General features: G+C 50.3%; 11 protein-coding genes across 11 annotated transcripts; 3 read left to right on the top strand and 8 right to left on the bottom strand.

Annotated features, from left to right (window-relative positions):
* Positions 1-224: 224 nt before the first annotated feature.
* ASPZODRAFT_25144 (hypothetical protein) lies at positions 225-1,948 on the bottom strand. Its single transcript, XM_022727988.1, has 6 exons — positions 1,813-1,948; positions 1,582-1,699; positions 1,331-1,480; positions 1,171-1,265; positions 550-1,114; positions 225-484 (listed from the first exon to the last, which is right to left on the bottom strand). The coding sequence occupies exons 1-6, from the start codon at positions 1,876-1,878 to the stop codon at positions 456-458; spliced, it is 1,023 nt and encodes a 340-aa protein (XP_022581576.1). The 5' UTR covers positions 1,879-1,948; the 3' UTR covers positions 225-455.
* A 109-nt stretch (positions 1,949-2,057) lies between these two features.
* On the bottom strand, positions 2,058-3,719 carry ASPZODRAFT_131998 (hypothetical protein). Its single transcript, XM_022722901.1, has one exon. The coding sequence runs from the start codon at positions 3,492-3,494 to the stop codon at positions 2,544-2,546; it is 951 nt and encodes a 316-aa protein (XP_022581575.1). The 5' UTR covers positions 3,495-3,719; the 3' UTR covers positions 2,058-2,543.
* A 587-nt stretch (positions 3,720-4,306) lies between these two features.
* ASPZODRAFT_131996 (hypothetical protein) lies at positions 4,307-6,074 on the top strand. Its single transcript, XM_022722900.1, has 2 exons — positions 4,307-5,358; positions 5,437-6,074. The coding sequence occupies exons 1-2, from the start codon at positions 4,714-4,716 to the stop codon at positions 5,953-5,955; spliced, it is 1,164 nt and encodes a 387-aa protein (XP_022581574.1). The 5' UTR covers positions 4,307-4,713; the 3' UTR covers positions 5,956-6,074.
* Positions 6,075-6,659: 585 nt separating this feature from the next.
* On the bottom strand, positions 6,660-8,022 carry ASPZODRAFT_95726 (hypothetical protein). Its single transcript, XM_022730512.1, has 4 exons — positions 7,906-8,022; positions 7,736-7,835; positions 7,505-7,686; positions 6,660-7,443 (listed from the first exon to the last, which is right to left on the bottom strand). Exons 1-4 carry the CDS (start codon positions 7,906-7,908, stop codon positions 6,997-6,999), a joined length of 732 nt encoding a protein of 243 aa, XP_022581573.1. The 5' UTR covers positions 7,909-8,022; the 3' UTR covers positions 6,660-6,996.
* Positions 8,023-8,310: 288 nt separating this feature from the next.
* ASPZODRAFT_131993 (hypothetical protein) lies at positions 8,311-9,378 on the bottom strand. The gene is made up of 4 exons (XM_022722899.1): positions 9,293-9,378; positions 9,071-9,168; positions 8,506-8,928; positions 8,311-8,430 (listed from the first exon to the last, which is right to left on the bottom strand). Exons 2-4 carry the CDS (start codon positions 9,121-9,123, stop codon positions 8,397-8,399), a joined length of 510 nt encoding a protein of 169 aa, XP_022581572.1. The 5' UTR covers positions 9,124-9,168; positions 9,293-9,378; the 3' UTR covers positions 8,311-8,396.
* A 450-nt stretch (positions 9,379-9,828) lies between these two features.
* ASPZODRAFT_131992 (hypothetical protein) lies at positions 9,829-11,696 on the bottom strand. The gene is made up of 4 exons (XM_022722898.1): positions 11,477-11,696; positions 11,360-11,409; positions 11,070-11,293; positions 9,829-10,990 (listed from the first exon to the last, which is right to left on the bottom strand). Exons 1-4 carry the CDS (start codon positions 11,545-11,547, stop codon positions 9,911-9,913), a joined length of 1,425 nt encoding a protein of 474 aa, XP_022581571.1. The 5' UTR covers positions 11,548-11,696; the 3' UTR covers positions 9,829-9,910.
* Positions 11,697-12,029: 333 nt separating this feature from the next.
* Positions 12,030-18,262, top strand: ASPZODRAFT_141825 (hypothetical protein; the record flags this gene model as incomplete). The annotated part of the gene is made up of 3 exons (XM_022724791.1): positions 12,030-16,705; positions 16,775-17,857; positions 17,917-18,262. 3 exons carry the CDS (start codon positions 12,030-12,032, stop codon positions 18,260-18,262), a joined length of 6,105 nt encoding a protein of 2,034 aa, XP_022581570.1.
* A 202-nt stretch (positions 18,263-18,464) lies between these two features.
* On the bottom strand, positions 18,465-19,790 carry ASPZODRAFT_131991 (hypothetical protein). The gene is made up of 3 exons (XM_022722897.1): positions 19,394-19,790; positions 18,841-19,322; positions 18,465-18,767 (listed from the first exon to the last, which is right to left on the bottom strand). The coding sequence occupies exons 1-3, from the start codon at positions 19,487-19,489 to the stop codon at positions 18,623-18,625; spliced, it is 723 nt and encodes a 240-aa protein (XP_022581569.1). The 5' UTR covers positions 19,490-19,790; the 3' UTR covers positions 18,465-18,622.
* Positions 19,791-19,970: 180 nt separating this feature from the next.
* On the top strand, positions 19,971-21,614 carry ASPZODRAFT_131989 (hypothetical protein; the record flags this gene model as incomplete). Its single annotated transcript, XM_022722896.1, has 4 exons — positions 19,971-20,080; positions 20,153-20,162; positions 20,220-20,340; positions 20,408-21,614. Coding segments are annotated over exons 1-4 (1,271 nt in total), but the record flags the coding sequence as incomplete, so codon positions are not given.
* A 101-nt stretch (positions 21,615-21,715) lies between these two features.
* Positions 21,716-22,589, bottom strand: ASPZODRAFT_1884616 (hypothetical protein). Its single transcript, XM_022727299.1, has one exon. The coding sequence runs from the start codon at positions 22,370-22,372 to the stop codon at positions 21,893-21,895; it is 480 nt and encodes a 159-aa protein (XP_022581567.1). The 5' UTR covers positions 22,373-22,589; the 3' UTR covers positions 21,716-21,892.
* Positions 22,590-25,101: 2,512 nt separating this feature from the next.
* Positions 25,102-25,494, bottom strand: ASPZODRAFT_141822 (hypothetical protein; the record flags this gene model as incomplete). Its single annotated transcript, XM_022724790.1, has 1 exon — positions 25,102-25,494. The coding sequence occupies one exon, from the start codon at positions 25,492-25,494 to the stop codon at positions 25,102-25,104; it is 393 nt and encodes a 130-aa protein (XP_022581566.1).
* Positions 25,495-26,408: the final 914 nt, after the last annotated feature.

The raw sequence follows: 26,408 nt of genomic DNA, 5'->3' as shown, positions 1-26,408 counted from the left end.
GTGAAGTATATAGTAACTATACATCATCACTTGTCACCAGAATTCTCCAGTGCGAGTTCAATAGCACCGTGTGTAGCTGTAGTTGGTTCATTTAAATTTAAAATCCAAGCAAGTGGTGTGTATATCCTACTTATAATATACAAAATACTAAAGTTGGGAATCTATGTTTAAAGATGAATATAATCTCATGCATGGTTTTGTTTTTTTTTAAGATTACATCTTGCGTCATTTATCTTCATGAGAAAGCTCATCATTCTCGACATGAGTTTGCTATTATGAAAACAGTTTGACGCTTCATATCTTCAATTTCTTTTGAATGCCCACAGCTGGTTCCTCGAATGCATCACAGAGTGAGACGAAGAACGGGTAGAAGTCTAGCGCAAATGAGGAGGGAAATATGACTGTTATACAAAGAGCAACAGGGCTATGGGCGTATCATTTTGGAATCAGCCGATTTAAGGGTTCTGGGCGACAAAGTCACGGCCTAGAAGAAAGAAGAGTTAGCTATTGCGAGAGAGTAGAAAGCAATCAGGAAACCTTGAAACGTACCCTTCTGGATGTTCTTCTTGAGGTCAGCGAGGGCAGCCTCGACGAGCTTCTCCTCATAGGGAGAAACCTTGCCGACCTCGTGGATCTTCTCAACACCGTTGGGGCCGAGCTCAACGCGGGAAGCGAAGAAGTCGACACCCTGGTCCTTGTAGAGAGGGGACTCAACGAAGGTAGGCTCGACGATACCCTTCTCGCCCTGGGCGGCCTTGAGGAGGGACTCGGCGAAGCGAGCACCAGCCATGGCCATGGAGAGAGTGGCGGAACCGGCACCATCCTTGGCCTTGACGACCTCGTCACCACCGAACTGAATGCGGTTCACGAGGGCATCACGGGTCTCGCCCTCAATGTCGGGGTGGTTGGACTGGGAGAGGAGGGGAACGATGGTGACACCGGAGTGACCACCGACAACGGGGACAGCCTCGTTAGCGGGGTCAGTCTCCTTGACCTGGGAGATGAAGCGAGAAGCGCGGACGACGTCCAGGGTGGTGACACCGAAGAGGCGCTTGGGGTTGTAGACGCCCTTGGCCTTGAAGACCTCGGAGACGATGGGAACGGTAGAGTTCACCTGCCCCGGTAATGCATCAGCAAGGTAGTCGCGCATGGAGCTTCATAAAAACTTACGGGGTTGGAGATGACAAGGATGTTGGCATCGGGGGAAGCCTCAGCAGCGGCCTTGGCAAGGTCACGGACGATGGAGGCGTTGGTGTTGAAGAGGTCTATGGAGTGCGCATGTCAGTCCAACCAGGTCTTTACTAGCAAGACGACAGTGCTCTTTCCATACCATCACGGGTCATGCCGGGCTTGCGGGGAACACCGGCAGGGATGAGGACGATCTCGGCACCGGTGAGGGCAGCCTTCAGGCCAGCAGGAGTGGCCTCATAGCCGGTGACGGTGCTGTTGGTGTTGATGTGGCTCAGATCAGCGGCAACACCTATAAGAGAGAAGAAAACCAATTAGCTCGATCTAAATCAAGTTGATTACGTTGTAAACCATTGTTTCGGGGGATGGGAAAAAATGGTTGGGGATACCTACCGGGGCCACCGCGGATGTCGTAGAGAGCGAGCTCGGAAACACGGGGGTTGAGCTTCAGGAGCAGGGAAAGGGGCTGACCAATGCCACCAGCAGCACCGAGAACAGCAACCTTAGAAGCCTATTGTAGAAGAGAGCATGGTAAGTACTTGAATTCATCACGGAGGATCGGCGAGCATTCGGCGTGTTGTAAGGACAACAACAAGCCGAAACAACTATCGCGCAGCTGCATACCTGGCTGGCAGAAGCGGAGAAAGCCCGCTTCTGGAAAAGGCCGAAAGTCTGACGAGCAGCAAACATTGTCACTGATGAATTGAGATAAAGGGAAAGAGATGAAGGAGGGATTGGAAGATGCAACAAAACGCGGGAAGATGGGGAAGAGAAGAGAGAAGGGAAGAAGCCGGAGAGGATTTTGGGGCTAAATGCCGATTTCCGCAAGTCACATGGCCGGCGACCTCAACCTTCTCCCAACCGCTCTTTTTTGATCGTCGAGAGAGCGGGCGGCTTCATTGTCCTCCTAGTTGGACTGATCAATGAAGATAACTGTGTTACATGGTCAACTGGTCATAAAGAAAATGTCTTTATTACAATGGGAACAATTTATTGTCTCTTTGGACGCCCAATGCCCACTAACTATTACACTTCACACATCTTACTTCTCAAGCAGATATACACACTAGTTATATATCTTCAAAGGCCTACGCTACAGTCCTACTGTATTTTTTGGTTCCTAAATAAAAAGCCAATTCTGTAATGTCATTCCGAAATACTAAGCCTTCCCTGAGGACTGCAGACTAAGGTAGCCGGGTTAGTCGCCCTTCCACTATCCCACTAAGAAGCTATGTATGCAAAAGACAACAGGGACATCTCAATGGTGAACTTATTTATCCTGGCCTGGAAGATTGCAATCTAGCTGCTTAACTTGCCATGTAACCTGCTGCGCAACGTGCTGTTCGATGTGCCGTTTAAACAGAGTCATGGAAACGAATGCGTCTCAACCAGCGGCGTGGATCTTTGATCTCGGTCCTGGAGTGGAGAAAACGGGCGTTGTCCATCAGAATAACAACGTTCTCCTTGAAAACAATCGCAGGAATCGCCTCTCCGATGGCTTCGGCGTCGCCCAAACGACCCATCAGCTCTCTAACGGCAGCGGAAGCCTCCTCGTTGGAGCTGGGGGGGTCAAGAAAGATATCGCGGCGATAGCGAACAAGGGCATCGCCTGAGACCGGATCAATCTCCAAGACCTTGCCCTGAACGGTGCTGACTCCCTTGTGGAATTCAGGAGGCACACGGAGGGTGAACCAGGAATTGTTCAAGGTCGCCACGGTCCTGGGGGAGAGGAGAGCAACCAGTTCCTCGGCCCTCGCAACCCGGAAGACGCCTCCACCCATTTTGTCGGGGTGAATGATATGCAAACCAAAGAATCGAGTTGGCTTAGTCTCGAACGCCCCATCGGTATGCCAGTCGAATTCGTTAAGAGAGTGGGAAATGCTGCGGGCGGCCTTGCCGGTTCCGGTACTGAGGACGCCTGCATCATTCAACTTGACGTCCCAGAGCACGCCTTGGGTGTCAGAGTGTTTGTCGGCTTTGAACTGCATAGCTGCAACGAGGTCGACTAGGAACTGACTGGCGGGATCATCGAATTTCAGCTCAATAGCAACAATACCATTCTTGATAAGTGCCTTGCGGTAGACGTTCCTCATGTCCAAACCGACCTGGCGAGTCGCAGCGGTAAAAAAAGTGCCGGGAGGGAACTGGAATTCATCTGAACTAGCAGGGATCTGAGCCACCAAGGACTCTTTGATCATGGAAGCGTGAGCATTGGTGAGGTTCTCCAAATTGCTGATTTCATGATGGTCATCAGAACTGTTGATGCCCAGAGCCATAGCAGGGCCCTGAGACTCTCCAGTCTCCATGATGGTATAAAAGGACTGTTGATTGTTTATAAAAGATAATTGCTTCTTATGTATCTGCCAGCTCAATGAAAGAATAGGGGGGAGGTGTTTAGGAGTATAGATGAACGATCGTGTTACTCTAGCAAAAGACATCTTTATATAGTGCCAGAGAAAGAGCCTTGATGAATGTGAGGGCTGTAAGGCTAAATCTTTAGTGAACGTGAGAGTCACTATGAACCTTCAGGAAAATTGAAAGTTACCTAACTGAAGCCTTCATGATCATGTATTGAATAAGGGCTTTGGCGAAAGGAATATAAGAGATTTGGTTAGAAAAAAGAGACTCGGTGACTCTTTCCTTCCCTATACTTGAAAAAATATGCTAATAAGTACTATCATTCAGGTCTTCTGTCAGATTATGCCCATCCCTTCGTCCCTTCCTCTTTCGGCAGGACCCAAATATCGCCCAGAACTCTTTTCGAGTTGATCTTGTCTAGCCTGGATCTCTGAAGCACCCTTGTCTTTCTCCCTTCCAGTTTATTTCCTTGAGGTACGTACAGAGGCAATGAACACAACCATCTACCCTCTGAGATTGCTGGCTTTTACTTTGTGATGCTGCAGCACCATGTTCATCTTGTCTTGGCATAGAATCCGTCAACTTCCTCCTTGACGTCTTTTCTTATCAGAAGCTATCATCTCGACTACCTGGGATCGGCAGATAGTAGTTCCAGTGGGTCTGCTAGAACGATGAGCCGTCGGCACACGGCCGGGAGACGTCCTCGATTGCTCTTTGTCCGTGAGATGGTTCTTGTGAGTGCAATTCTCTGGGCTGACCAAGCTTCCTGATCTAAGATGTTGGTAGAGCTGACTATCAGACGAGCGATCTGCCGATCTGATGGTCGTCATCATACCAGGTCTAGAGACCGCAGGTCCTCACAAAACGGCTTCATATAATGCTCAGAATTCCCGTGTGGCGACTCCGGCCTCATCCACAGTCTTGTCGGGCGGCAGAACAGAATTACCCCCCTGTTTTACTAGTGGCACTGACTCATTGCATGCAAGCATTCTCAGAGGGAGTGGTAATGCTAGCTAGGATTTGCAGCTGATAATTATCTCCTGCTAGGAACCTTGCAACCGTCACTGAATGGGTTTATATCTGAACCGGTGTCAATAACCCATCTATGTTTTGCCCACAAGCCTCCCTTATCTTCGAGTCATAAGAACGGGATCTCTGCAGATATCAATGGCATCGTTGGAAGAAGACTTAACTCCCGGATCCCGACAATCTAGATGTCGCAAGTTCTTTGGAAAACTCGGAAGACTTGCTCTGGATCAGTGGTTTCTTCTGGGCCTTGGAGTTGTCATCCTTATTGCTTCTCAAGTTCAGGTCCCATCATCTCAGCTGCATATCAAACAGGTTGTTGTCACCTACCTTTGTGTCGCAATCATATTTTTCGCGACGGGTTGTACACTTCCAACACAGGCCCTAATTAAGGGCATTTCACGCTGGCAGGTGCATCTATTTATACAGATACAATGTTTCCTTATGACATCAGCTGTGATATTTGGCATAGTCTCTGCATGTGCCACCAATCCACACTTTATGGATGGCGGTTTGCTGGTTGGTTTGATATTCACTGGATGTGTCCCGACTGCCATCTCATCCAACATTGTCATGACTCGAAAGGCACATGGAAATGACGCTCTGACAGTGGTCCAGTCCGCACTTGGAAACTTCCTGGGACCCTTCATCACGCCACTACTGGTACAGATGTACATCGCACCTCACGCCTGGTACACGGACTTCCTTCCAGAGAGTTCGGGCAACTACGGCGAGATCTACCGACGCGTCTTCAAGCAGCTTGGTATCTCGGTCTTTATGCCTATGGTACGACTTCCCTTCTAATCCTGAACATGGACATGCTATGCTTGACGCTACCAGGCCACTAACTACCGTAATTTGCAGGTTGTCGGCCAGTGTCTCCAATATTGCTTCCCAAAAAGAATAAGGAAGCGCTCAATCCAGTGGATGCTGAGCAAGCTTGGATCGCTCTCCCTCCTGGTAATTATCTGGCAGACGTTTGATCAAGCATTCGGATCAAATGCCTTTTCAAGTGTCAAAGGAAATAACATAGTGTTCATTGTGTTCATTTCAATCGTCTACTTCCTGATTTGGCTGGCTATTTGTCTGGCAACTTCTATGCCATGGCTTTCCAAACGAGATACGATCGCGGTGGCATATTGCGTCCCCGCAAAGACTCCGGCGATGGGTGTTCCTCTATCAAATCTCATGTTTGTGGGATTATCATCGCTACAACAGGCCAAAATCCAGATACCAATGGTGATTTTCCAGGGGCTCCAGATCTCGCTCAGCAGTCTTCTGGCGATTTATTTCCGAAAGTGGGTGGCAGTGGAGGAAAAAGAAGACTTGGATAAGCAGGATGAGCCCGGACAGAGCTCTGTTGATAGCACCGTCAAAGCTTGACTGGTTGATCATCTTTTGGATTGAGCTTAGTTCTAGATACAAATGCTTTGTCTTATTTTGATGTTTTTAAATCACGTCAACCACATAGATCATGTAAATCTATTAGTATGAACAAAAATACCCTAAACTACCAAATACCTAGTTACTATAGAGTAGTATAAACATGCTCTGAGCAGCTCTACAGACTTTACAGTATCAAGTTCCTAACAACCAGCCTATCAGATAAGCTGTCTCTTGACTTAATAAATTACTGAATGTCGTCCCAAGATTGCTCAGCCGTCGGATCTGCGGACATAATAGTTTATCCTGCGGCAATATACAGTCCTTCGCCATGTGTAGAAGTTAAAAGCAGGGGGCTGCCGTCAAGCCACTTCCTGAACCTGCATTTCCCCGGGAAAGCGAGGGGGTTACGCAGGGTCTAGTCTGTTCCCAGATAGGCGCATATACACAAGCATCTTGATGGGGAATAGGTCTCCGGTCACTCCGTCGTTGAATATAGGCCTTGGTCTTGAGTATACAGATAGACTGTTCGGAGCTCCAGCTTGAAGACCGCACACTTTCTTGCATTTTTCTCGAGTTCAAAAGCCTATTTGCTATGTAGCAGTCTATTTAAAGTAAACCACGCTGCGTTCTGCAGTTCGAAGCCACCAGGTGCAGAGGACCGACTGGCCTGTGGGAATGTCTGTACGAGCACGTCGCCTACTGCGGGTTATAAATGTAGATGCTTAGCGCCGTTGTCGTGGAGTATGACTTTCTGAGAGATGACATGAAAATGATATCCGTGCGGGATTGGAAGCGGATCAAGTATGCACATAATAAGGAGGTAGAGTTTGGGGAGATTTCGTGAGTAATAGATTCCAGCATATACATTTGATTTCAACCTTTCTAGCTCTAAATGACTCAAGCCAGGAGAAGAGCTCCAATAGATCCGTGACGCCGGCGCTGACTGCTCTCAAGAAACGAACCAAAAAAAAAAACAGAAATAAAGAAGTGAAGCAGGTCTACAAAATATCTTGATGACCCGCCATGATGGTAGCCTGTTCATCTCAAGAAGTGCAGCACCGCCCAGCAGAAAAAGAAGAATGCCAACACCCCGCCCCAGAATATCCACTTATCCTGCTTCGCCCGCCGGTTAACACGGCGGATGGTATCCCCGCTGATCCCTAGGGTGTTCGCGACGCTGTACAGGCGCCGCTGGGTGCCCTTGAGCATTTCGCGCTGATGGCCTAGATCGGTGAGGACCGCGCGGCCGCGGTCCAGGAACTCATCGAGCTGGGTGTTGGTCGAGGCGAAGAAGGACTGTTCGCGGAGCGCGTGCTCCTCGCGCGTGTAGTCTGCTGGGGAGGCGCCAAAGCTCATCCGGGAGCCGGCAGAGGGCGCAAAGGCCGAGGTGGTCGGAGGCTGCGAGGGTTGTGCGTAGGGGTTTTCCGGGGTGGCTGTGTGGTGAGGGCGTCGACCGAACAGTTCGTTGCGATTCGTCACGGATTGCTATTATCTTGTATGAGCCAAAAAGAAGAAAGTTGACGAGGAGGGTAGAGTGAAAACTCACCGTCTCTTCCCGCTCTTTCTTGAGTCGTTCAAACTGTTGTCGGTAGTCTGAGAGTTCGGTCCGGAAGTTCTTTACTCGCTCGAATGCCTTCTCTTGTTTGGCGGGTATCAGTTCTTTTTTCGATAGAGCCGAGTAGTCGTCGATCGTTCGTGAGAGGGAAGCAAGAGACGCTGCTATCTGGCCTGTTTTCATTAGCCCCGCCATAGACCAAGCCCACGGGAGATTTCTTACCTTGTAAGGCCGTCGGTGTTGTAGCTGGTGACTGTGCAAATGTGTCGATGTCTCGACGAATTGCAGATGACTGCTTGAGAGCCGAGTTGAAGAGAGAGTTCTGCACAACCTTGAGGTTAGCTAGTGTTTTGATCTACCAACGGTCTTCTTCAGGATGAGAACCGACAGACCATTGTGAAGATATTCCAGCGATGATCGAGGATATTATTGGATTCTGAGAAATTTCAAGAACGGGGTCTCGTTCTATATATCTCGCATTATCTGTGGAATCTGGGGATCAAGCTCGGTGGGCGTTGTGATAACTCTCGACTCCAGGCCACATGTCCGATGGTTTAACGTCGCTCACCGCCTCGGTGATATCACGACGTAGATTACTGGATCGAAGAAATCATGCACTTCTACCCTACGAGTCATCTTGATGAATGTCATGGATTTGTCTGCTATCGAGCTACTGAAATCCGATTCATTGGATTGGGTGAGATCATTACTTGCTTGGTCATATCTTAGATATAAATAATTGCGAGACACCACCTTCCAAAGCGACTCCTTTCGCCGAAACACATCATGCAAACCAAAAAGCTGAGAGAAGAGTATACAGCATAAAAATTCCCATACAAAATAATTGACTTCCACGTATCAGAACAGCCAAACAATCTGCCCACTATTTAGGAGGGTACTTGTTTTGGAAAAACCACCTAGAAGAATGCACGATTAGCATGGGGGTTCTTGAAGGGGTACTCCGTACTCAAAATCACTAGAGCGCAACTGACTTGCTAACGAAATAGTCTGCCACCCCGACTGCCCCTACAACCCCAGACCACAGCCCGACCAGCTCCCAGGACAGCTGACCCTTCGTGTGTTTGTGGTAAGCGCCGAATCCGAGCCCGGCGCCCGCCAATGTGAGGAGCACTGCATTCCCGATGACGACAGGGTTGTCCGAGTTGCGGAAAAAGCTGTCCTTGTCGTCTTTGGCTCTGGCCCGAGCCTTGCGTGCCTTGTCCTTGGCCTTGTCCTCGAGTCGCTCCGCCTCTTGCGCGGCCTCACGCTCCAGTCTCTCCGCCTGGGTAGTGGTTTTGACATCCTGCTCGAGGAAGCTCGAGTCCACGCTCGCGACATGCGGCTGGTCGACATCGATGAGGGATGTAGTGCTTCCAGACTCCTCGGATTGAACCTTGGCCGGTGGAGGGGCACGACTGGCAACAACATGTCAGCCATGTCCTTGCAGAAGAAAAAAAAAGAAAAAAAAAAGAAAAACAACCGTGGAACTTACGCCTGGATTTATACTATCAGCATACGTCTGGGCAATCATGATCTGGTCATTAAATGGAAATACTCACATCTTCAGGAGACTGTTTGGGGCCTTTGGCCGCAGCTTCAGCGTACGACATGGTGAGTAAAGAGATACTAGGTAGGATTATGCTTCCTTGCGAAACCTGTACGAGCGTGTTAGATATAATCTCGGAAGCGAATACCTGATAGTAACGCCTTGACTAAAACGCCGAGTGGGTAGAGCCTGGCTGCATCGCGCCATCGCCCTGTGTAGATCACATGACTTACAAGCAAGAGGGAGAGGATAGACTAGATCAGAGAGGGTTGTGAAAGACGGTGTGGTTGCCTGGCAGATAATTAATTTAGTATAAGAGCAAAATACAAGGACAGAAATCCTGGGCCGGGAGGAGAGTGGCTGCTGTACTTATGCGTGGGCAGGTCGCAGACGTTCAGGGCAGCTTCCTGGCCTGGGAATGACGACATCACGTCATCGATCGGGCAAGGGTGGAGTCCAAGGCACGTGTGTTACGCCAAGGACCAGGGTAGCACCCATTAACTAACCAACTATTGAGGGACGCAGCTCAAGCTCTCCGAGACTCGAGTTATGGTTTTAGAATTAGACTACATAGACTGTCTGTTTACTGTTAGTTATACTTGAGTTGCCTGGACTCGACTGCCACTAATTGTACGCTGTAGAGATCTCTCTGTCATAGGATTTCTAGAACATAAGAAATTAATTCAGAAAGGAAATTGCTAAATGATGAACGGGCCGGATGAGGTTCCCAGGGGCAAGAAGTGTTTTAGTACATATTAAGACATTGGAAGGCACGGAAGGCTCCCGTTGGTAAATAGTTACACCCGGAGAGTTCGCCAAATGTCCCAGGAAGCCATGACAATGTAGGGTGTTTACAGGAGGAGCTCCAGCGGGTTCTCAACAACCTTCTTCAACTCCTTGATCCATTCGGCACCGACAGCACCATCAACAACCCGGTGGTCAAAGCTGCCAGTGACGATGATCTGGTCATCCCACTCAACAGCGGTGCCCTCCTCGGTCTCGACAGGGACGGCAACCTTGCGGACGGTCCCGACGGCGAGGATACCAGCCTGGGGAGGGTTGATGACGGCGGTGAAGCGCTCAACAGCGGGGTTCATGCCCATGTTGCTGATGGTGAAAGTACCGCCCTGGTACTCATCGGGCTTCAGCTTGTTGTCACGAGCACGCTTGCCAAGGTCCTTGACCTGGTTGGAGATGCCGGACAGGCCCAGACCCTGGACGTTCTTGACAATGGGGGTAATGAGACCCGAGGGGGTGGCAACGGCAACGCTGATGTCAACAGTGTTGTGCTGACGGATCACCGTCTGGCCGTTCTCCTCGCGCCAGCTGGAGTTGACAGCAGGAACCTTCTGCAGAGCAGTAGCGCAGGCCTTGATCAGGAAGTCATTGACAGAGATCTTGTACTTGCCCTCGGCGGAGGCATTGAGTGCCTGGCGAAGCTTGAGGAGCTTGCTAACAGACAGAGTGGTGGAAACGAAGAAGTGGGGGCTCTCCCGAGCGGACTGCTGGAGCCGGCTGGCAATGGTCTTGCGCATCGAGCTGAGGGGGATATCCTCGTAGGTCGGTCCGGCGGCGGCAGCAGGGGCGCTGGGCTTGTATTTCTCAACATCCTCCTTGGTGATCTGACCACCACGTCCGGTACCCTTGAGAGCCTTGATCGGGACACCCTTCTCCAGAGCCAGAGCCTTGGCGGCAGGGCTGATGGCAGCCTCGCGGTCAAGACTGGGCTGCAGCCGCTCGCCGGAAGTCTCGGGCTCCTCGGCGGTGGGCTCAGGGGCGGGAGCCTCGGGGGCAGCATTGTCGGCAGGCTTGGACTCGGCCTCCTGGCTCTTCTCGGCTTGCGCAGGGGCCTTGTCACCGCCAGCGTCCTCCGCGGTGAAGGACTCGAAGGCGGAAACGTCGGCACCTTCCTCGACCAGCACAGCGATGGGCTAAAATTTAACACGTCGTCAGTCAACAATGGACTCTCCTCCTGTGTGGCCGAAATATATCGTAATAATAATCACATACCGTGCCAACGGGAACCTCCTTCTCGCCAGTCTCCTTCAGCACCTTGGCCAGGACACCTTCTTCTTGGAACTCAAAGTCCATCTGAGCTTTATCGGTCTCAATCTCCACGAGCACATCACCGGGCTGGAGGGCATCACCAGCCTTCTTTTGCCACGCCCCGATGTTTCCAGCAAGCATTGTCGGCGACAGGGCAGGCATACTGATGATCTGGTGGGGAGGGAAAGCTATATAATGAGCTAAATTAGCATTGAACAATTTTCTCTCATGGTATGCGGACATTGAAGACATACACTTGGACGCGTAGTAGCGGGAAAGAGCGGCAAAGGCGGGCAATTGAGGGCTAGAAACACCCATCAGAAACACATAATCTCACTTGCTTTCTGGTTGAAACAATTAAGAGAGCATACCGGGCGGCGAGGCCAGCCTGGGACCTCAAGCAGGAGGCGCCTCTGGACAACATGGCGCTGGGGGCGCGCATTCGGACGGCGGAGGCAACCATATTGCCTGCAATGCTGCGATTACGGAACGATCAAAGCCCCACGGCGCAGAACAACGGAGAGGAGATAGAAGGGAGACTCGAACGATGAGCCGTGGTGAGGTCCTGGTATCAGAGGAGGTGAGGCTGCTGCTCCGGAAACTTTTCTGTTGAGCTTTCCGGTGAGCGATCGGGTCTCTCCATCCGGCTTCCTCCCGTGGCCTGTTATGTAAGCATCGGTTTGTTTGCTGACTAACCACTGCACAAGTGGGATGCCTCGTCGCCTGTAGATTGTCGGCCAATGACTAAGCCTATCGGGAGGCCACGCATCAGCTCCCGCGCCATAGTGAAGTTCCCCGGACAGGCAGTTGTTTTCATGGCCATTCCGTTACCACTTTCCCTCATTTTTTTTCTGTTTTTCTTGCAATAGATGAGGACACGTTTCTTTGCGTGCCCTCATTTACCTTGACGGGAGGCCTCGATCCATGGCGGACATCGAGAATGGCGCTCCGAGTGAGCCGGAGCAGATGCCTGCAGCGGCGTCCCAGGGAGACGACAACAACAACAATGCTGAAGCAGGAACGGAAGCCGACTCAACCCAAGCTCTAAAGGCGGACAAACCCGAGCTTCCAGGACAGACCGGATGGCAGAAGATTCAAATTGGTGATTCGCCGAACAGCGACAACGCCGACGATTCTACTGCAACGGCAGATGCGCCACCCTCAGAATTGACGGAGCAGGTCTCGGGCTCCCACGAGGGTACGGCCGAGAATGAAGAATCAGCAAAGACACCAGAGCTGGAATCTGGCCCTGAAAATGGGGTGGTGGAGAACAATGCTGGAGAAGAGACCGCTGGAGAGGGGAAAGAAACACAAGGCGAATCGGTACCTGCGCAGGATGAGCTGGCTCCGGACGCGAGACTGCGTTCGGATTCCCGTTCAACCACGGCGACATTTGCGACGACACGCTCGGTTCCCCTGAGCTCGACTGTTTTTATTGTCACGGCGTTGGACACCATTGGCGCATCAAAAGAAGCTCGCAGAAACCGGGAGTTGGAGGAGGCTGTCAAGAAGGCACTGGCCAATATCAAACAACCAGACCGCCATGGGATTGACCCGGAAGTGATCTTTCGCCCTCTGCAGCTGGCAACCAAGACCTTCAGCATTCCTTTGCAAGTGACGGCCTTGGATTGTATTGGAAAACTGATCACATATTCCTACTTCGCTTTCCCGTCAAATCAGCCAGCGGGAACCTCGGGGGATGAAGCTGCCCATGAACAGCCGCCGCTGATTGAGCGCGCCATAGATTCAATCTGTGATTGCTTTGAGAATGAGGCGACTCCGATCGAGATCCAACAGCAAATCATCAAGTCGCTCCTGGCCGCCGTTCTCAATGACAAGATTGTTGTCCATGGTGCGGGTCTCTTGAAAGCGGTCCGCCAAATTTACAACATCTTTATTTATTCCAAGTCCAGTCAAAACCAACAAATTGCGCAAGGATCACTGACTCAGATGGTCGGTACCGTGTTCGATCGGGTCCGCACCCGGATTGATCTCAAAGACATGCGGCTGCGGGATGGTGAAAAGTTACAGGGTAGTGCCTCGGATACTGCGACTCTGGATGCAGTTGATACATCACAACCGACTGACCAGGACGAGATGTCTGAGGTGGCTTCTCTCACGCCAACTGATCAACCGGTGGCAACAGAACCCACCGAAAAGCTGACCTTGCAGAGCTTTGAGTCTTCCAAAGATGACGCTGCGTTAAACGACAATGCGCCGACCATGGTCACTCGTGCTAAACTCGGCCAGTCATCGTCGCCATCTACCACAGGAGGCGCTGAGGACAAGGAAGATGCAGATGCTGCAGCGGATGACGAGGTTGATGAGATCTATGTTAAGGATGCGTTTTTGGTCTTCCGGGCCCTGTGCAAACTGAGCCACAAAATTCTCAGCCACGACCAGCAGCAGGACATAAAATCTCAAAATATGAGGTCGAAATTGTTATCTTTGCACCTTGTCCATCATCTCATCAACAACTACGTTGCCGTTCTCACCTCGCCCTTGGCCACGATCAGAAACAGCTCCAGCAATTCAGATGCCATTACCCTCCTCCAGGCAGTGCGGCCTCATCTATGCCTGAGTCTCAGCCGTAATGGCTCGAGCTCTGTGCCGAAGGTTTTCGAGGTCTGCTGTGAGATCTTCTGGTTGATGCTGAAGCATATGAGAGTCATGATGAAGAAGGAACTTGAGGTTTTCATGAAGGAGATCTATCTAGCAGTTCTCGAGAAGCGAAATGCTCCCGCTTTCCAAAAAATATACTTCATGGAGGTCCTTGAAAGACTGTCTGAGGATCCACGCGCTTTAGTGGAGCTTTACCTCAACTATGACTGCGACCGCACAGCCCTGGAGAACATCTTTCAGCACATCATTGAACAATTATCACGTTATTCAAGTGTTCCAGTCAACGTGACTCTCCTCCAGCAGCAGCAATACCAGGAGAGCCAAACCAAGGCATCAACCAGTGGAACAGAATGGCATCAGCGTGGCACTTTACCTCCATCCCTATGTACTGCCAACCTTACCACTACCCCTACTTTGAATGTGTCAAATGTTCCTACAGAGTACACGCTGAAACATCACGCCCTCGAGTGTTTGGTGGGTCTGCTGCACTCCATGGATAACTGGGCCTCGCAGCGCTTAGTCGATCAGTCCATCTCTATTCCGAACATCTCTGTTCAACAATCCATGGAGTATAATCGGGAGTCTCTTGAAACAACCGCTGCCTCTGCTGCGATCTCTCCTCGGATAGATAGTACAGAAAATAGTGGCACGGGCGTTTCTACCCCGATAGCGGAAGACGACCCAAGCCAAATAGAGAGAGTCAAACAGAGAAAAACCGCACTTATGAATGCAATTCAACAGTTCAACTTCAAAGCCAAGCGTGGGATCAAAATCTTCCTACAAGAAGGGTTTATTCGATCCAATTCACCTGAAGACATCGCTCTCTTCCTGCTCCGAAACGATCGCCTGGATAAAGCGACTATTGGTGAATACCTCGGTGAAGGCGAACCTGAGAATATTGCAATCATGCATGCTTTTGTTGACCAGATGGACTTCTCTAAACGGCGGTTCGTTGATGCTCTTCGCCAATTCCTACAGCATTTCCGTCTTCCCGGCGAAGCCCAGAAGATTGACCGTTTCATGCTCAAATTTGCGGAGCGATACGTGACACAGAACCCCAATGCGTTTGCCAATGCTGATACAGCGTATGTTCTCGCATACTCTGTCATCATGTTAAACACAGATCAGCACAGCGTTAAAATGAAAGGTCGCCGCATGAGGAAGGAAGATTTCATCAAAAACAACAGAGGAATCAATGATAATCAGGATCTGCCTGATGAGTATCTCGGCTCCATTTTTGATGAGATCGCAAATAATGAAATTGTACTGGATACCGAGCGCGAAAATGCGGCAAATCTTGGGATTCAGACCTCTGCGCCTGCCGGTCTAGCATCCCGGGCCGGACAAGTTTTCGCAACAGTTGGCAGAGATGTGCAAGGCGAAAAGTACGCTCAGGCTTCCGAAGAAATGGCAAACAAAACCGAGCAGCTGTACCGAAGCTTGATCCGGGCACAGAGGAGGACAGCCGTCAAGGAAGCGTTGTCCCGCTTCATACCGGCAACCTCAGCACGGCATGTGGGCTCTATGTTCAATGTCACTTGGATGTCCTTCCTCTCTGGCTTGTCCGCTCCGGTGCAGGACACACAAAACCTTGAGACCATCAAACTCTGCATGGACGGCATCAAAATGGCCATACGCATTAGTTGTGCATTTGACCTTGAGACTCCTCGGGTTGCCTTTGTGACCGCCCTGGCAAAGTTTACAAACCTTGGGAACATCAGAGAGATGATGCCCAAAAACGTCGAGGCATTGAAGGCACTGCTGGATGTCGCTCTCACAGAAGGCAACCACCTCAAATCCTCCTGGAGAGAAGTCCTCACATGTGTCAGCCAACTTGACCGGCTTCAGCTCTTGACCGATGGCGTTGATGAGGGCGCATTACCCGATGTTTCACGACCTCGAATTTCACCACAGGGAACCTCCGATTCCTCTCGTAGGTCTATCCAAGCATCAAGACGCCCTCGGCCACGGTCAATTGGTGGTCCTGCAGCCTTCCGCACAGAGGCTGCGATGGAAAGTAGATCGGCGGAAATGATTCGTGGAGTGGATCGCATATTCACTAATACTGCGAATCTCTCCCACGAGGCAATCATCGATTTTGTCCGGGCCCTGAGCGAGGTTAGCTGGCAAGAAATTCAATCTTCAGGACAAAGCGAATCTCCCCGAACATACAGTCTCCAGAAGCTTGTGGAAATCAGCTACTACAACATGACTCGAGTGAGGATAGAATGGTCGAAGATCTGGGAAGTCCTTGGACAACATTTCAACCAAGTTGGGTGTGATTCGAACACCAATGTCGTATTCTTTGCATTGGACTCGCTTCGCCAGCTTTCGATGCGGTTTTTAGAGATTGGAGAGCTTCCCGGTTTCAAATTCCAAAAGGATTTCCTGAAGCCGTTCGAGCATGTCATGGCAAACAGCACCACGGCCACAGTGAAGGATATGATCTTGCGATGTCTCATCCAGATGATCCAGGCTCGTGGTGAGAATATTCGGTCCGGTTGGAAAACGATGTTCGGTGTCTTCACCATCGCTGCCCGAGAACCCTATGGTAAGTCTCTTGGCCTGTCCCCATTTCCCCCCTTCCCAGACGCTAAGCAACTCACAGAGGGCATTGTCAATATGGCTCTGGAACATGTGACACAAATTTACAATACTCGCTTTGGCGTCATCATCAGAGAAGGGGCTTTCCCTGACCTCATCGTCTGCCTAACCGAGTTCTGCAAGAATCTTAGATTCCAGAAGAAATCATTGCAGGCTATCGAGACACTAAAGTCAACGGTTAACAAGATGCTGAAAACCCCTGAATGCCCATTATCCCATCGCAACGCCCCCCCGGGAACCTTTCAGGAGGACACAGGTTCGAACCTCTCGAAGCAGCTTAGTCGACAATCTCAGGAGGAGCAATTCTGGTATCCGGTTTTGATTGCCTTCCAGGATGTGCTGATGACCGGGGATGATCTTGAGGTTCGCTCGCGGTATGATTATCCTTTTCCCGTTTTTCTGAAATGGATTTTGAATGAAACTTCGGACTAATTTAACCACAGTGCACTCACATACCTTTTCGATACATTGATTCGCTATGGCGGAGACTTTCCCCGGGAATTCTGGGACGTTCTCTGGCGGCAACTGCTATATCCAATTTTCGTCGTGCTCCAGTCCAAGTCGGAGATGTCGAAAGTGCCAAACCATGAGGAGCTATCGGTATGGCTGTCCACAACAATGATCCAGGCATTGAGGAACATGATTACGCTCTTTACCCATTACTTTGATGCTCTAGAGTACATGCTCGGGCGCTTCCTCGAACTTCTTACTCTTTGTATCTGCCAGGAGAACGATACGATCGCTCGAATCGGCAGCAACTGCCTCCAGCAGTTGATTCTCCAAAACGTCACAAAGTTCAAGCAGGAGCATTGGACTAAGATCGTTGGCGCTTTCGTGGAACTCTTTGCCAAGACCACTGCGTATGAGCTGTTCACAGCTGCCGCATCGATACCTTCCAAGGCTGTCGACCCAGCCAAGCATGTAAACGGAGAGACAACCTCCCACGATGATTCTTCGGCCGAGACAGCCGAAACCACTGTCACAGGAGAAGGCCTGCAACCTCCCCCTACTACGCTGGAGACGAACGGCACCCAAATTGCTGCCACGCCAGATCATGAAGAAGGTGACATGCCGGCAGCCCCCTTGGAGTCTTCTCAGTCCGCTGCGGAATTGGAGGATTATCGACCCCAAGAGGATCTTCAACAGCAGCAACCCGCTGCGGTCACCATGGCTCGGCGCCGGTTCTTCAACCGAATTATTACCAATTGTGTTCTGCAACTACTGATGATCGAGACGGTTCATGAACTCTTCTCGAATGACAACGTTTATGCGGAGATCCCTAGTAATGAGCTGCTAAGGCTCATGAGTCTCTTGAAAAAGAGTTATCAGTTTGCAAAGAAATTCAACGAGGACAAGGATCTTCGAATGCAGCTTTGGCGGCAGGGCTTTATGAAGCAACCACCCAATCTACTCAAGCAAGAGAGTGGGAGCGCCGCCACTTACGTCCGTATTCTTTTCCGTATGTACCATGATGGACGAGAAGAGAGAAAGAGCAGCCGTGCGGAGACGGAGGCTGCGCTGATTCCGTAAGTGATACCCCTTGCCCTTGCAGCCTCCGTACACATTTTTGATAAATTCTGTCTAGCCTTTGCGTGGATATTATTCGGAGCTTTGTCCTTCTGGATGAAGAAACGCAACACCGGAACATGGTGGCCTGGAGGCCTGTTGTCGTGGATGTTCTTGAAGGGTACACCGCTTTCCCTCACGAAGGCTTTGAGAAACATATCGAGACCTTCTACCCGCTTGGTGTCGACCTTCTGGGTCGTGATCTCAACCCAGAGATCCGCGCTGCTCTGCAGACCTTGTTCCGCCGCATCGGCGAGGCGAAATTGGGGATGCCGTCTACCCCGTTGCCAGAAGGCCCCGTCAGCCCTCGGAGTTCATTCTCTCAGCCCAGCACATCCTCACGTAGATACAGCCGTGGCCGTTGAGTGACGGGCTTGTTTACATTTTTGTCTTGGAGATTGATTGGCCGTTGCGATTCCCCTTGAATGTGTTTCTTTGGATATATTTTTTCTATCCTTTTTCCAAAAAAAAGAGCGGCAGTATTGTCTTCTCTTTATCTTGTAGGATTGGGTGTAGAGTTAGCAGGAATTAACTATTGTATTTTCTTATCGAAATTCATTTTATGTGACCTGACTCTATTTTGATACTCGGCTAAGTTGAAGTTATATATTTAGATGCTTTCACTGTACCGGGTACCCTCACTACGATTATGCTCTGTGACTATATATTCCCTTATACTTATTGTATCAAATGCCAGAGCATGGTAATGAATACTGGAACTTGTCCTATGATTGTACATCACGCTTAACTTGAACCTCAGCATACGTTGGAACCTTTCCTGAGGCGTAATAAGTGAGCACATTGTCCATGTCCTGCTCATCCATCTTGACCAGTTCTTCCAGACTCCATGACTCGCAAATCCCCGACATCCTGTATCAACCTCTGTCAGCCTAATGTACTGGATGCAACCTGAGTCAATAACCCGCAAGTGACTTCAACTTACCATTTCATCCGCTTTGGCCCTTCCTCAATATTCGGGGCTACATGCCTTAACTTCCGGCGTAGCTTGCCCGTGTTCTCGATAGCCGTTCCCATATTATCCGGCAGAGTTTCTGCGATTTTCTTGCGCACGATACTGGCCAGCTTCGGTCCATTCCCATTTGTGCTCACCATCACCTGCAGCGGACCGTCACGATACATGCTGCCAAAGTAGAAATCACATTCCGGGGGCACATCGGCAATGTTTGCGGGAATTTTCTTTTCCTTGCAGAGTTGCCAGACACGGGTCGATGCAGCAGGGTCGTCAATTGCACAGAGGACCATATCGACCCCCTCGAGATCTTGAGGCTCGAAAGTCCGATCAACGTGTATGACTTGTTTCTGTGAAACACGGTACGCCACCTCTTCGTTCAGCCCGGCAGCAGGACAGACGACAGTAACCTTCGCATCGGCATTGAGAACATTGAGGATACGACCAGCAGCGACCTGGGACATCACATGTCTTAGTATTGTGGTCCCGGTTTAAATGAAACAATAGGAATCATGTACGACTATACCTCTCCGCCACCAACGACCAGCACATGTTTGTCTCTGATCTGCCAGGCAAGGATCAGGGAGCCCCCTCCCTGGACCTCAGGGAATTTCGTCGACATTGTGTTTGTTCTTGAATAGTCGCAAGACACCCCATCGAGACCGCGGGGTTATCAAGCTGGTGATTATCTATCATCGTTATCGGTGGGGACTTTTTTTCTCGCACAAGTGATGTTTCTACGGGACGCGAGAGAAGCTCGAGACGCACCCATTTTCCCTTCGACTTTTTTTTTCTTCCTTTTTTCCGTTTCATTCAACAACCTGCCCCTCTCTGTACGACATCATATGGTTGCAGCTGGATAGCAGCTGCCCATTTCCCTTCTCTTTTATATTATTTTCTTCTCGATGTCGTATATCACATTATAATACTTTATCTCCTTCTACCGCCATCACAATGCGAGGTGTGCAGATTTTCTCTGGGACATCGCATCCTGCCCTTGCAGAGACCATCTGCGAGCGTCTAGGCGCCGTGCCAGCTAAGGCAAATCTCGGCAAGTTTGCCAACGGCGAGACCAGCGTCAATATTGGTGTTTCGGTGCGAAATCAGGATGTCTATATCGTCCAGAGCGGCAGCTCGAAGATCAATGATAGCGTCATGGAACTTCTCATTATGATCTCTGCCTGCAAAGGGGGTTCTGCAAAGTCTATCACAGGTGTGTTCAATTTGGATTATGCATAGTACCCCTTTCTGTACGGCTGGCTGACTTGCTCTTTTCGTCGGGCAGCGGTTATGCCGTAGGGTGCCTATCTCGTTTTTGAACAGACGCACATTGGATGCTGACACCGGACGAGGTACTTCCCATATTCCCGCCAATCCAAGAAGAAAAGCCACCGTGGTGCGATAACGGCTCGCATGATTGCGAATTTGCTGAGCATCGCTGGGGTGGATCATGTCATCACCCTTGATTTGCATGTCGGTGATTCCCGTATTTTGACAGGTCATCATTACCATCTTGATGCTGATCTATCATTGTACATAGGCCTCTCAGATGCAAGGTTTCTTCGGTAAGCCGGTCGATAACCTTTTCGCCGAGCCATTCATCGCTCGCTGGATTCGCATGAATGTTCCTGGCTGGAGGGATGCTGTCGTTGTCAGCAAGAACGCCGGCGGTACCAAGCGAGTAACATCGCTTGCGGACAACCTGAAGTTGAACTTTGGCATTGTTACCACGGACCGACGACGCTCAAAGGCCCCTATCCCTATGGCTATGACTGATAGCATGGTTTTCTTCGATTCGATCGAGCAAGACCCGAGTCGCCGGCCTGCCAAGGACCAGAACGAGGTTGCTCCGGAGGAGCAAGACTCGAACAGCAACTTCGAGCCAGTCTACACCCCGGAAGCTGATTTACGGCCTGAGACTCCGCCTGCGGCTCGCCGTCCATCGGAGCTGGAAGCGGTGCACGAGTATACTGACGTGCGCGTCCGTGACGTGATCACCGGACGACTTGTCCAAGGACATCTTGTCGATGACGATTACCCAGATGCTAACATCCCCTCCATGCCTACTTCGGAGGGCACGACGCCGGGGCCATTAACTCAAGAGACGGAGATGATCCCGGACTCGATGATCAATTCTCTCATCTCGACCACATCGTCCTTCCAGCCCGAGCACGCCCTTGGCGGGTCTTTTGATGCCGCTGATTCATCTGATGATGAAACTCACCAGGTTGGACGGCCTATCGAACAAGAAAAGACGATTACGTTCGTGGGAGAAGTCCGAAACCGGACAGTGTTCCTTGTCGATGATATGATCGACAAGAGCAAGTCCTGGATCGCCGCGGCAGAGACCGTGGTGAAGAGGGGTGGTGCCAAAAAAGTGTATTGCATCGCTACACACGGACTGTTTAACGATGAGTCCTTGGATGAAATGGAAACATGCGAATGTATTGACTACATCGTCGTGACCAATACGTTCCCGATATCTCAGCGAATGATCAGAAGGTCCAAAAAACTAATTGTGATCGACATTTCGAGCTTGCTCGCTGAAAGCATTCGACGTCATCACTACGGTGAAAGGTTGGAAGACCCTTACCCTTTTCGGTTGACTGTCGAGGCAACTGACTGACCATCTCAAAAAGCGTCTCAGCCTTGTTCCACCTGAATGACTGAATGAAAACTGTATGTTAGCGTGAAGAGGTTTATTGGGTGGAATCTAGCCAGCTCCATCTCGCCAAACCAATGACAGCCATCATGACCTGAAATTTCCTTCATATAAACGATTGGATGATCCCCACTTTTCTGGTATTTCCTTGTCATGCAAGGTATTGCCGAGTACCACCGCAACATGGTCATGGCCTTTTTTTTTTTTTTTTGATTGTTATGATGATACCTATTGTGATGACTTACATTCTAGTATTATTTATGGTACAGATCTGGTGCCTTGTATACTTTTCATGCGATAAGTGCCAATCTAGGTCCAGAAGAAATGACAATTTACGATCTTGAGACCATGCTTCACCGTCGATTATATTCTGCGAGTCTTATCTTGCAATTTGATTGAGAGAGCGTGCCATGTTTCTGTTTCTAGCGAAGCGAGGTCCATCAACCTGACTCCGCTACAGAGAACAGCTGCGCAGAGGCAGCTTGCCCTAACAGTTCCAGTTCCACGTTTACTTCCAGTTTTTTTTCTCCGTTTCTCGTTTCTTAAACCCCCCCAACGATGCAGTCCACTCTGGGTTCTGCAAGGGCATCTTCCGTCTCTCCAGAGATTGTCCTTAACGGAGCGTTGGTAAACCAAATGACAGAACCCTGTTCGCTCTTTTCCTGATCCTCTAATCTGATTAACACCGCTTTTATCGGCAGTGTCTTCTCGGTGCGGAGGGGATGGGGAAGGGCTGCAAGGTTCTTGACGAGGAACGAAGGCACCACTTTCTAGGGTTGTAATTTTTTTTACTGCATTCCATGCCTCGGCGGTGGAAGTGGTGCAAGAGAACATCTCGGACATCCAAGAAAAAACCCTGTAGAATTCTACTATAGAACGAATGGAAACTTTTTCCTTCTGAATTTTACTTCTGTATCAAGCTTGATAGAATGTACACCGTCATTGGGCGAGTGATTTTTAAAATAGATATGCGTTGCTTGGGAGCGGTCAGTCTCTTGCGCGGTCTCGCTCGATCATCTCGATGAAGATACGATCGAAGAGCCAGTGGTGCAAGATGAAGACCGAGCATGGATGATGGATGTTGAGACGGATAGGGTTTGATGTATGGTGACACCGGCAGTCTGCGATGTGATATACGAAGCGAGGTACATGGAACTGAGAAGAAACTCGGTCGAGACTCGAGAGGAACTCGAGAAGGGGGGCGGGGGCTCTTTTCTCCCTACTCCATACGGAGAATGGTTACGGCTCCGCTTGTCGAAGTTGCGTAGGCAGTGAGTATGGATGTCCTCACACATTGGCGTGGCGCTGATCCGAATGGATGGGATGGCCGATTGAGTTTTACAGCAATCGGTATCATTTCGCTTCGACGCGCGATGGAGGAGCTGCTTGTCTCATGGTGGTGGCATTTTGGGGTGTGGTGGAGTTGCAGGGTCGATAGTGGGCGAGAGCTGTAGAATTATCAAATCAAAAAAAGAAGGAGAACGAGACGAGTATGCAAATGTACGAAGAAGGTAGGCTGCAATGATCAATCTGCACCCTATCACTATGGAGTCCGTTAGTCTGGGATTATTGAAGGTCCAAACAAAAATCCCATCTCCACAGTAGTTTAGGAAAAGTTTGCTAGTCCTTGCCGCGAAGGCTATAATTGGCTTTAGCCAGGACTCTTACGCCGTACGGAGTACAGAGTCAGAATGGGATCGATAGACGACGGGGCAGTTGACGAAGATCGCGAGTAGAGCTAAACAAAGTGACAGTCTGCCTATGTGCTAGCGGTGAGACGGTCGACATGGTGAGACTTCGCGAGTCAATCAATACTCGATAGTTAGCTGGTTAGTGAATGACTAAGGGCTTAGTTACTTATTCAGTAACTAGCTAACTGAACTGAACCGACTACCTAGGTAACTAGTTAGATGTGCTGAGTTAGTAAGTCACTAGTAGTTAGGTTGCTGAGGTCCCTATTCATTTCTCTCCGACCAAAGTACGCTGGGATCGACGCACTATTGTTTCCCCTGGTGCTTTGTATTCCGTACCCCGTACTTTTGTGAGTAGTAAGTTAGTATGTAGGAAGGAGTATACTACATACTTCGTATGAGAGTGTCCAGACTCCCATGGCGCCTGCCATGTGGATGAGACGGTCCTAGCTTGAGATGAACGGACACTTTGATCCGTGCCAGTGGTATTCCACTATCCGCCCTTCAGGGGGAACCTTGGCCGCCTAGTGCTCACTGCTTTGACGCCGGGTGTGCCAGCGGTCCACATCACGAGGAGCTAAAATTACCATTCCTGCCGGGGAGGTGTGTTATTGGTGACAGGGGATGAATGGCATTTGTCCACTAGACAACAGGGTGTAGCCTGGCCGCGATAGTTATCGCCGAGCTTCTTCGTCCTCCGAGGTTGAGTCCGTACACCGTAGGATCGGGTCCTTCGTTTGGCCACGATCGGGAGGAGAGGATAGCTGATCGCTATCGTCAGTCAGTTGCTTTTCCAACCATCTCAGGGGAGCCACATCGTCACATACCGTGCGTGTAGGAGAACACCGTACCTGGTCGTTGGGTCTGCGGATCGCCCGATCGGCCAGGATCTGCGCCAAGGGGAACGACCCCGATTGGGAGGATGGCAGGCTTCCTTCCTGGTCTGGACGCGTCAAGGTGGAGGAGCAGCTTTTGTGACGAGTAGGTTGGCCCCCTTCCTCCTGCTCAACTCTCAGCAGCAGGTGGCTGACGCCCCTGGAGCCTTGGAATTGCATCTCCTAGCCTGTCAAAATCCCCCCAGAAGCAGAGAGCGCAGGCCAAAGTACGAAGTATTGACAGGGGGGAGGCAGAAAAAGGAAAGGTTCGCTTTTGTTCGGCTTTTCCCTGCGGAAGCCAAAAGCTACCCCCCCCCGCGGGTGCAGCAAACAGCTTCTCTGATCGATCTTCGTGCTTCCAACGAGATTCCCGGATCGGCCTGCCTGCGATGTCGATGAAGTCAATCGACGCCCCTGGCTTTAAACTCCTCCCTCCATCGTCCTCCACCGCATGCACTCCACTGTCGGGACTCGCGGCCCATGGATCTGGAAACACACTACGGGGCCCTGGGACTAGGCCTAGAATCTCCCAAAAAAGCAGATAACCAGACCACAATGGCCATTCTCTTGGTGATTGTGACTGCTGACAGCGCTGAGGCTCTCTGACACCTCATACGGAGCAACTCGCTACGCGCTTCGCCAACGGCAATCACCATCGCCTCCTCCACCGCTGCCAAATCCGATACGGCTCAGTGCAGCTGGGGACGTTCCGAACAGGCCCAGGGTCAGGAGAAAGACGTCTATTTGCTCTCGCGGGATAATGCATTAGTTGATCCTGGTTCTTGTGTACTCTGTGCTATGGTTGTCATCGTCGACTTGCTTTTCTAGATGGGAGAGTCATCATTGCTATATAGGATGCTCCGTCGCCTCCTCTTCATATCCATCTCTCAGTCACCACCAGCTGCTGTTTCCTCAATCACCTGAGATCCTCTTTCTCTCCTTCCGAGAGAAAATCAAGAGAAGGGCACACTTGAGTTGCTTCGCAAACCTGATCCCGGCCCCTTAACTAGCTACCCTTTCTGGTTGCTATATCAAGGCCTCTGTCGCGTGTCTTCTCACTCTTTGTCTTGCCCTCTTGACGTTCTCGGGTTCCAGCCCATTGGGACCGCAGCGCAGATAACCCTATACTCCGTCCGGGAGCCAAACACCAGGGAAAGATCGCCCTTGCATTTTCCTCGTCATCCGATTCGGTGAGTGACAACATTTCCCCCGTTCCGCAGGGCAAGGGATCGGCTGATGAACTCCTTAGTCCCGCAACCTTTCCAAGATGGCAAACCAATGCTCTGGTCACTCTTTCGCCATCATCCAGGCTACAAATGGCAACATCCTCACCTGGCGGTGCTCTGACTGCAACTCGGGTCCATTTGTGGCAATCTGGCGGTGCAAGATCTGTGGCCATTGTCGTTGTCAGTCGTGCCACACCGCCAAGTCCTAGAGACGGTGCTTTTTATGTGTGACTAGCAATGCTACACTTCAAGAAGTAAGCGTCAATTAGCCCATCAAGTATTCTCCTATCTGCCGGAACTGACAAGTCATCGAGTAGAATATCCACCTTGTATTCCACGTATGCTTGGAAGGGGAAGACTACAGGGTTCCCTAGGGAAGCCCAACGGCAATCTTACTGGCCTACTTGCATACCCCGACTTCCATCTCTTCTTGACGTCACACTATTCGTTTCCTTTCTTCAGCGTTCAGTGGAGTTTCAGCGATTGGGCCTCCTCACTCTGCTTGGTGTGGTCGGTTTATACCACGGTGCTCTATTCATTTCCAGATACGACATCACGGCTGAAGGGGAAAGCTCTCCGCTCCCTTTTCTTCTCTTTCTCTTGTTATTATCCTTGTGTTTCTTCTTCGCTACACTCGAATTTGGTTGGTCTCTATCTTGTCTTCTTCTTCAGATCTTCAGTTTGCCCCTTGCTTCTTCATGGTCTTTCTTTGCATCGGTCTTTTCACCGTTGTCTGGCTTGTTGCTTCCCAGGATTTCCAGGAGTTCTATGTGGCCCACTCGAGGGACTCAAAACGTATAATAGATAAAAAGTAACTAATAGATTGCTTTCCCCCCCTCCTTCAAGTACATTGATACTCTGCGCGAAGTAAATATTACGTATAGCTAACATATAGTTGAGGTCTAAGCTACAGCTGTCCCTAGCTGCTTCTAAACACAACCGATCATTCCCGATTGTTACACAACTGAGATCAGGCGGCTCCTTCTGCAGAATTGATATGTACTGCAGGCTGGGTTTATTTTCGTAAATTGCAAGGAAGGAGCATATGGACTTGTCCGATAACTACTGAATTACTTGGTCAGTCGCC

The sequence above is a fragment of the Penicilliopsis zonata genome, assembly GCF_001890105.1.
Source record: "Penicilliopsis zonata CBS 506.65 unplaced genomic scaffold ASPZOscaffold_6, whole genome shotgun sequence".
NCBI classification, from domain to species: Eukaryota; Fungi; Ascomycota; class Eurotiomycetes; order Eurotiales; family Aspergillaceae; genus Penicilliopsis; species Penicilliopsis zonata.
Note: the sequence above shows the minus strand (reverse complement) of the source record. Positions and strands in the feature narration are given on the sequence as shown.

What these genes read in the sequence shown, in the direction of transcription:
- ASPZODRAFT_25144 (XM_022727988.1), bottom strand. Translation starts at nt 1,878, where the DNA reads ATGTTTGCTGCTCGTCAGACTTTCGGCCTTTTCCAGAAGCGGGCTTTC. An exon ending in CGACATCCGCGGTGGCCCCG is followed by an intron (nt 1,481 to 1,581) that starts GTAGGTATCCCC and finishes TCTCTCTTATAG; the next exon opens with GTGTTGCCGCTGATCTGAGC. An exon ending in GCCCGGCATGACCCGTGATG is followed by an intron (nt 1,266 to 1,330) that starts GTATGGAAAGAG and finishes CGCACTCCATAG; the next exon opens with ACCTCTTCAACACCAACGCC.
- ASPZODRAFT_131998 (XM_022722901.1), bottom strand. Translation starts at nt 3,494, where the DNA reads ATGGAGACTGGAGAGTCTCAGGGCCCTGCTATGGCTCTGGGCATCAAC.
- ASPZODRAFT_131996 (XM_022722900.1), top strand. Translation starts at nt 4,714, where the DNA reads ATGGCATCGTTGGAAGAAGACTTAACTCCCGGATCCCGACAATCTAGA. An exon ending in TCTCGGTCTTTATGCCTATG is followed by an intron (nt 5,359 to 5,436) that starts GTACGACTTCCC and finishes CGTAATTTGCAG; the next exon opens with GTTGTCGGCCAGTGTCTCCA.
- ASPZODRAFT_95726 (XM_022730512.1), bottom strand. An exon ending in AACACCGACGGCCTTACAAG is followed by an intron (nt 7,687 to 7,735) that starts GTAAGAAATCTC and finishes TAATGAAAACAG; the next exon opens with GCCAGATAGCAGCGTCTCTT. An exon ending in AGAAAGAGCGGGAAGAGACG is followed by an intron (nt 7,444 to 7,504) that starts GTGAGTTTTCAC and finishes ACAAGATAATAG; the next exon opens with CAATCCGTGACGAATCGCAA.
- ASPZODRAFT_131993 (XM_022722899.1), bottom strand. Translation starts at nt 9,123, where the DNA reads ATGTCGTACGCTGAAGCTGCGGCCAAAGGCCCCAAACAGTCTCCTGAA. An exon ending in AAACAGTCTCCTGAAGATGT is followed by an intron (nt 8,929 to 9,070) that starts GAGTATTTCCAT and finishes TGTTGTTGCCAG; the next exon opens with TCGTGCCCCTCCACCGGCCA. An exon ending in GCAGACTATTTCGTTAGCAA is followed by an intron (nt 8,431 to 8,505) that starts GTCAGTTGCGCT and finishes GCATTCTTCTAG; the next exon opens with GTGGTTTTTCCAAAACAAGT.
- ASPZODRAFT_131992 (XM_022722898.1), bottom strand. Translation starts at nt 11,547, where the DNA reads ATGCGCGCCCCCAGCGCCATGTTGTCCAGAGGCGCCTCCTGCTTGAGG. An exon ending in CCGCTACTACGCGTCCAAGT is followed by an intron (nt 11,294 to 11,359) that starts GTATGTCTTCAA and finishes CTCATTATATAG; the next exon opens with CTTTCCCTCCCCACCAGATC. An exon ending in AGGAGGTTCCCGTTGGCACG is followed by an intron (nt 10,991 to 11,069) that starts GTATGTGATTAT and finishes GTTAAATTTTAG; the next exon opens with CCCATCGCTGTGCTGGTCGA.
- ASPZODRAFT_131991 (XM_022722897.1), bottom strand. Translation starts at nt 19,489, where the DNA reads ATGTCGACGAAATTCCCTGAGGTCCAGGGAGGGGGCTCCCTGATCCTT. An exon ending in TGGTCGTTGGTGGCGGAGAG is followed by an intron (nt 19,323 to 19,393) that starts GTATAGTCGTAC and finishes GTGATGTCCCAG; the next exon opens with GTCGCTGCTGGTCGTATCCT. An exon ending in GGGCCAAAGCGGATGAAATG is followed by an intron (nt 18,768 to 18,840) that starts GTAAGTTGAAGT and finishes AGGTTGATACAG; the next exon opens with GATGTCGGGGATTTGCGAGT.
- ASPZODRAFT_1884616 (XM_022727299.1), bottom strand. Translation starts at nt 22,372, where the DNA reads ATGTCCGAGATGTTCTCTTGCACCACTTCCACCGCCGAGGCATGGAAT.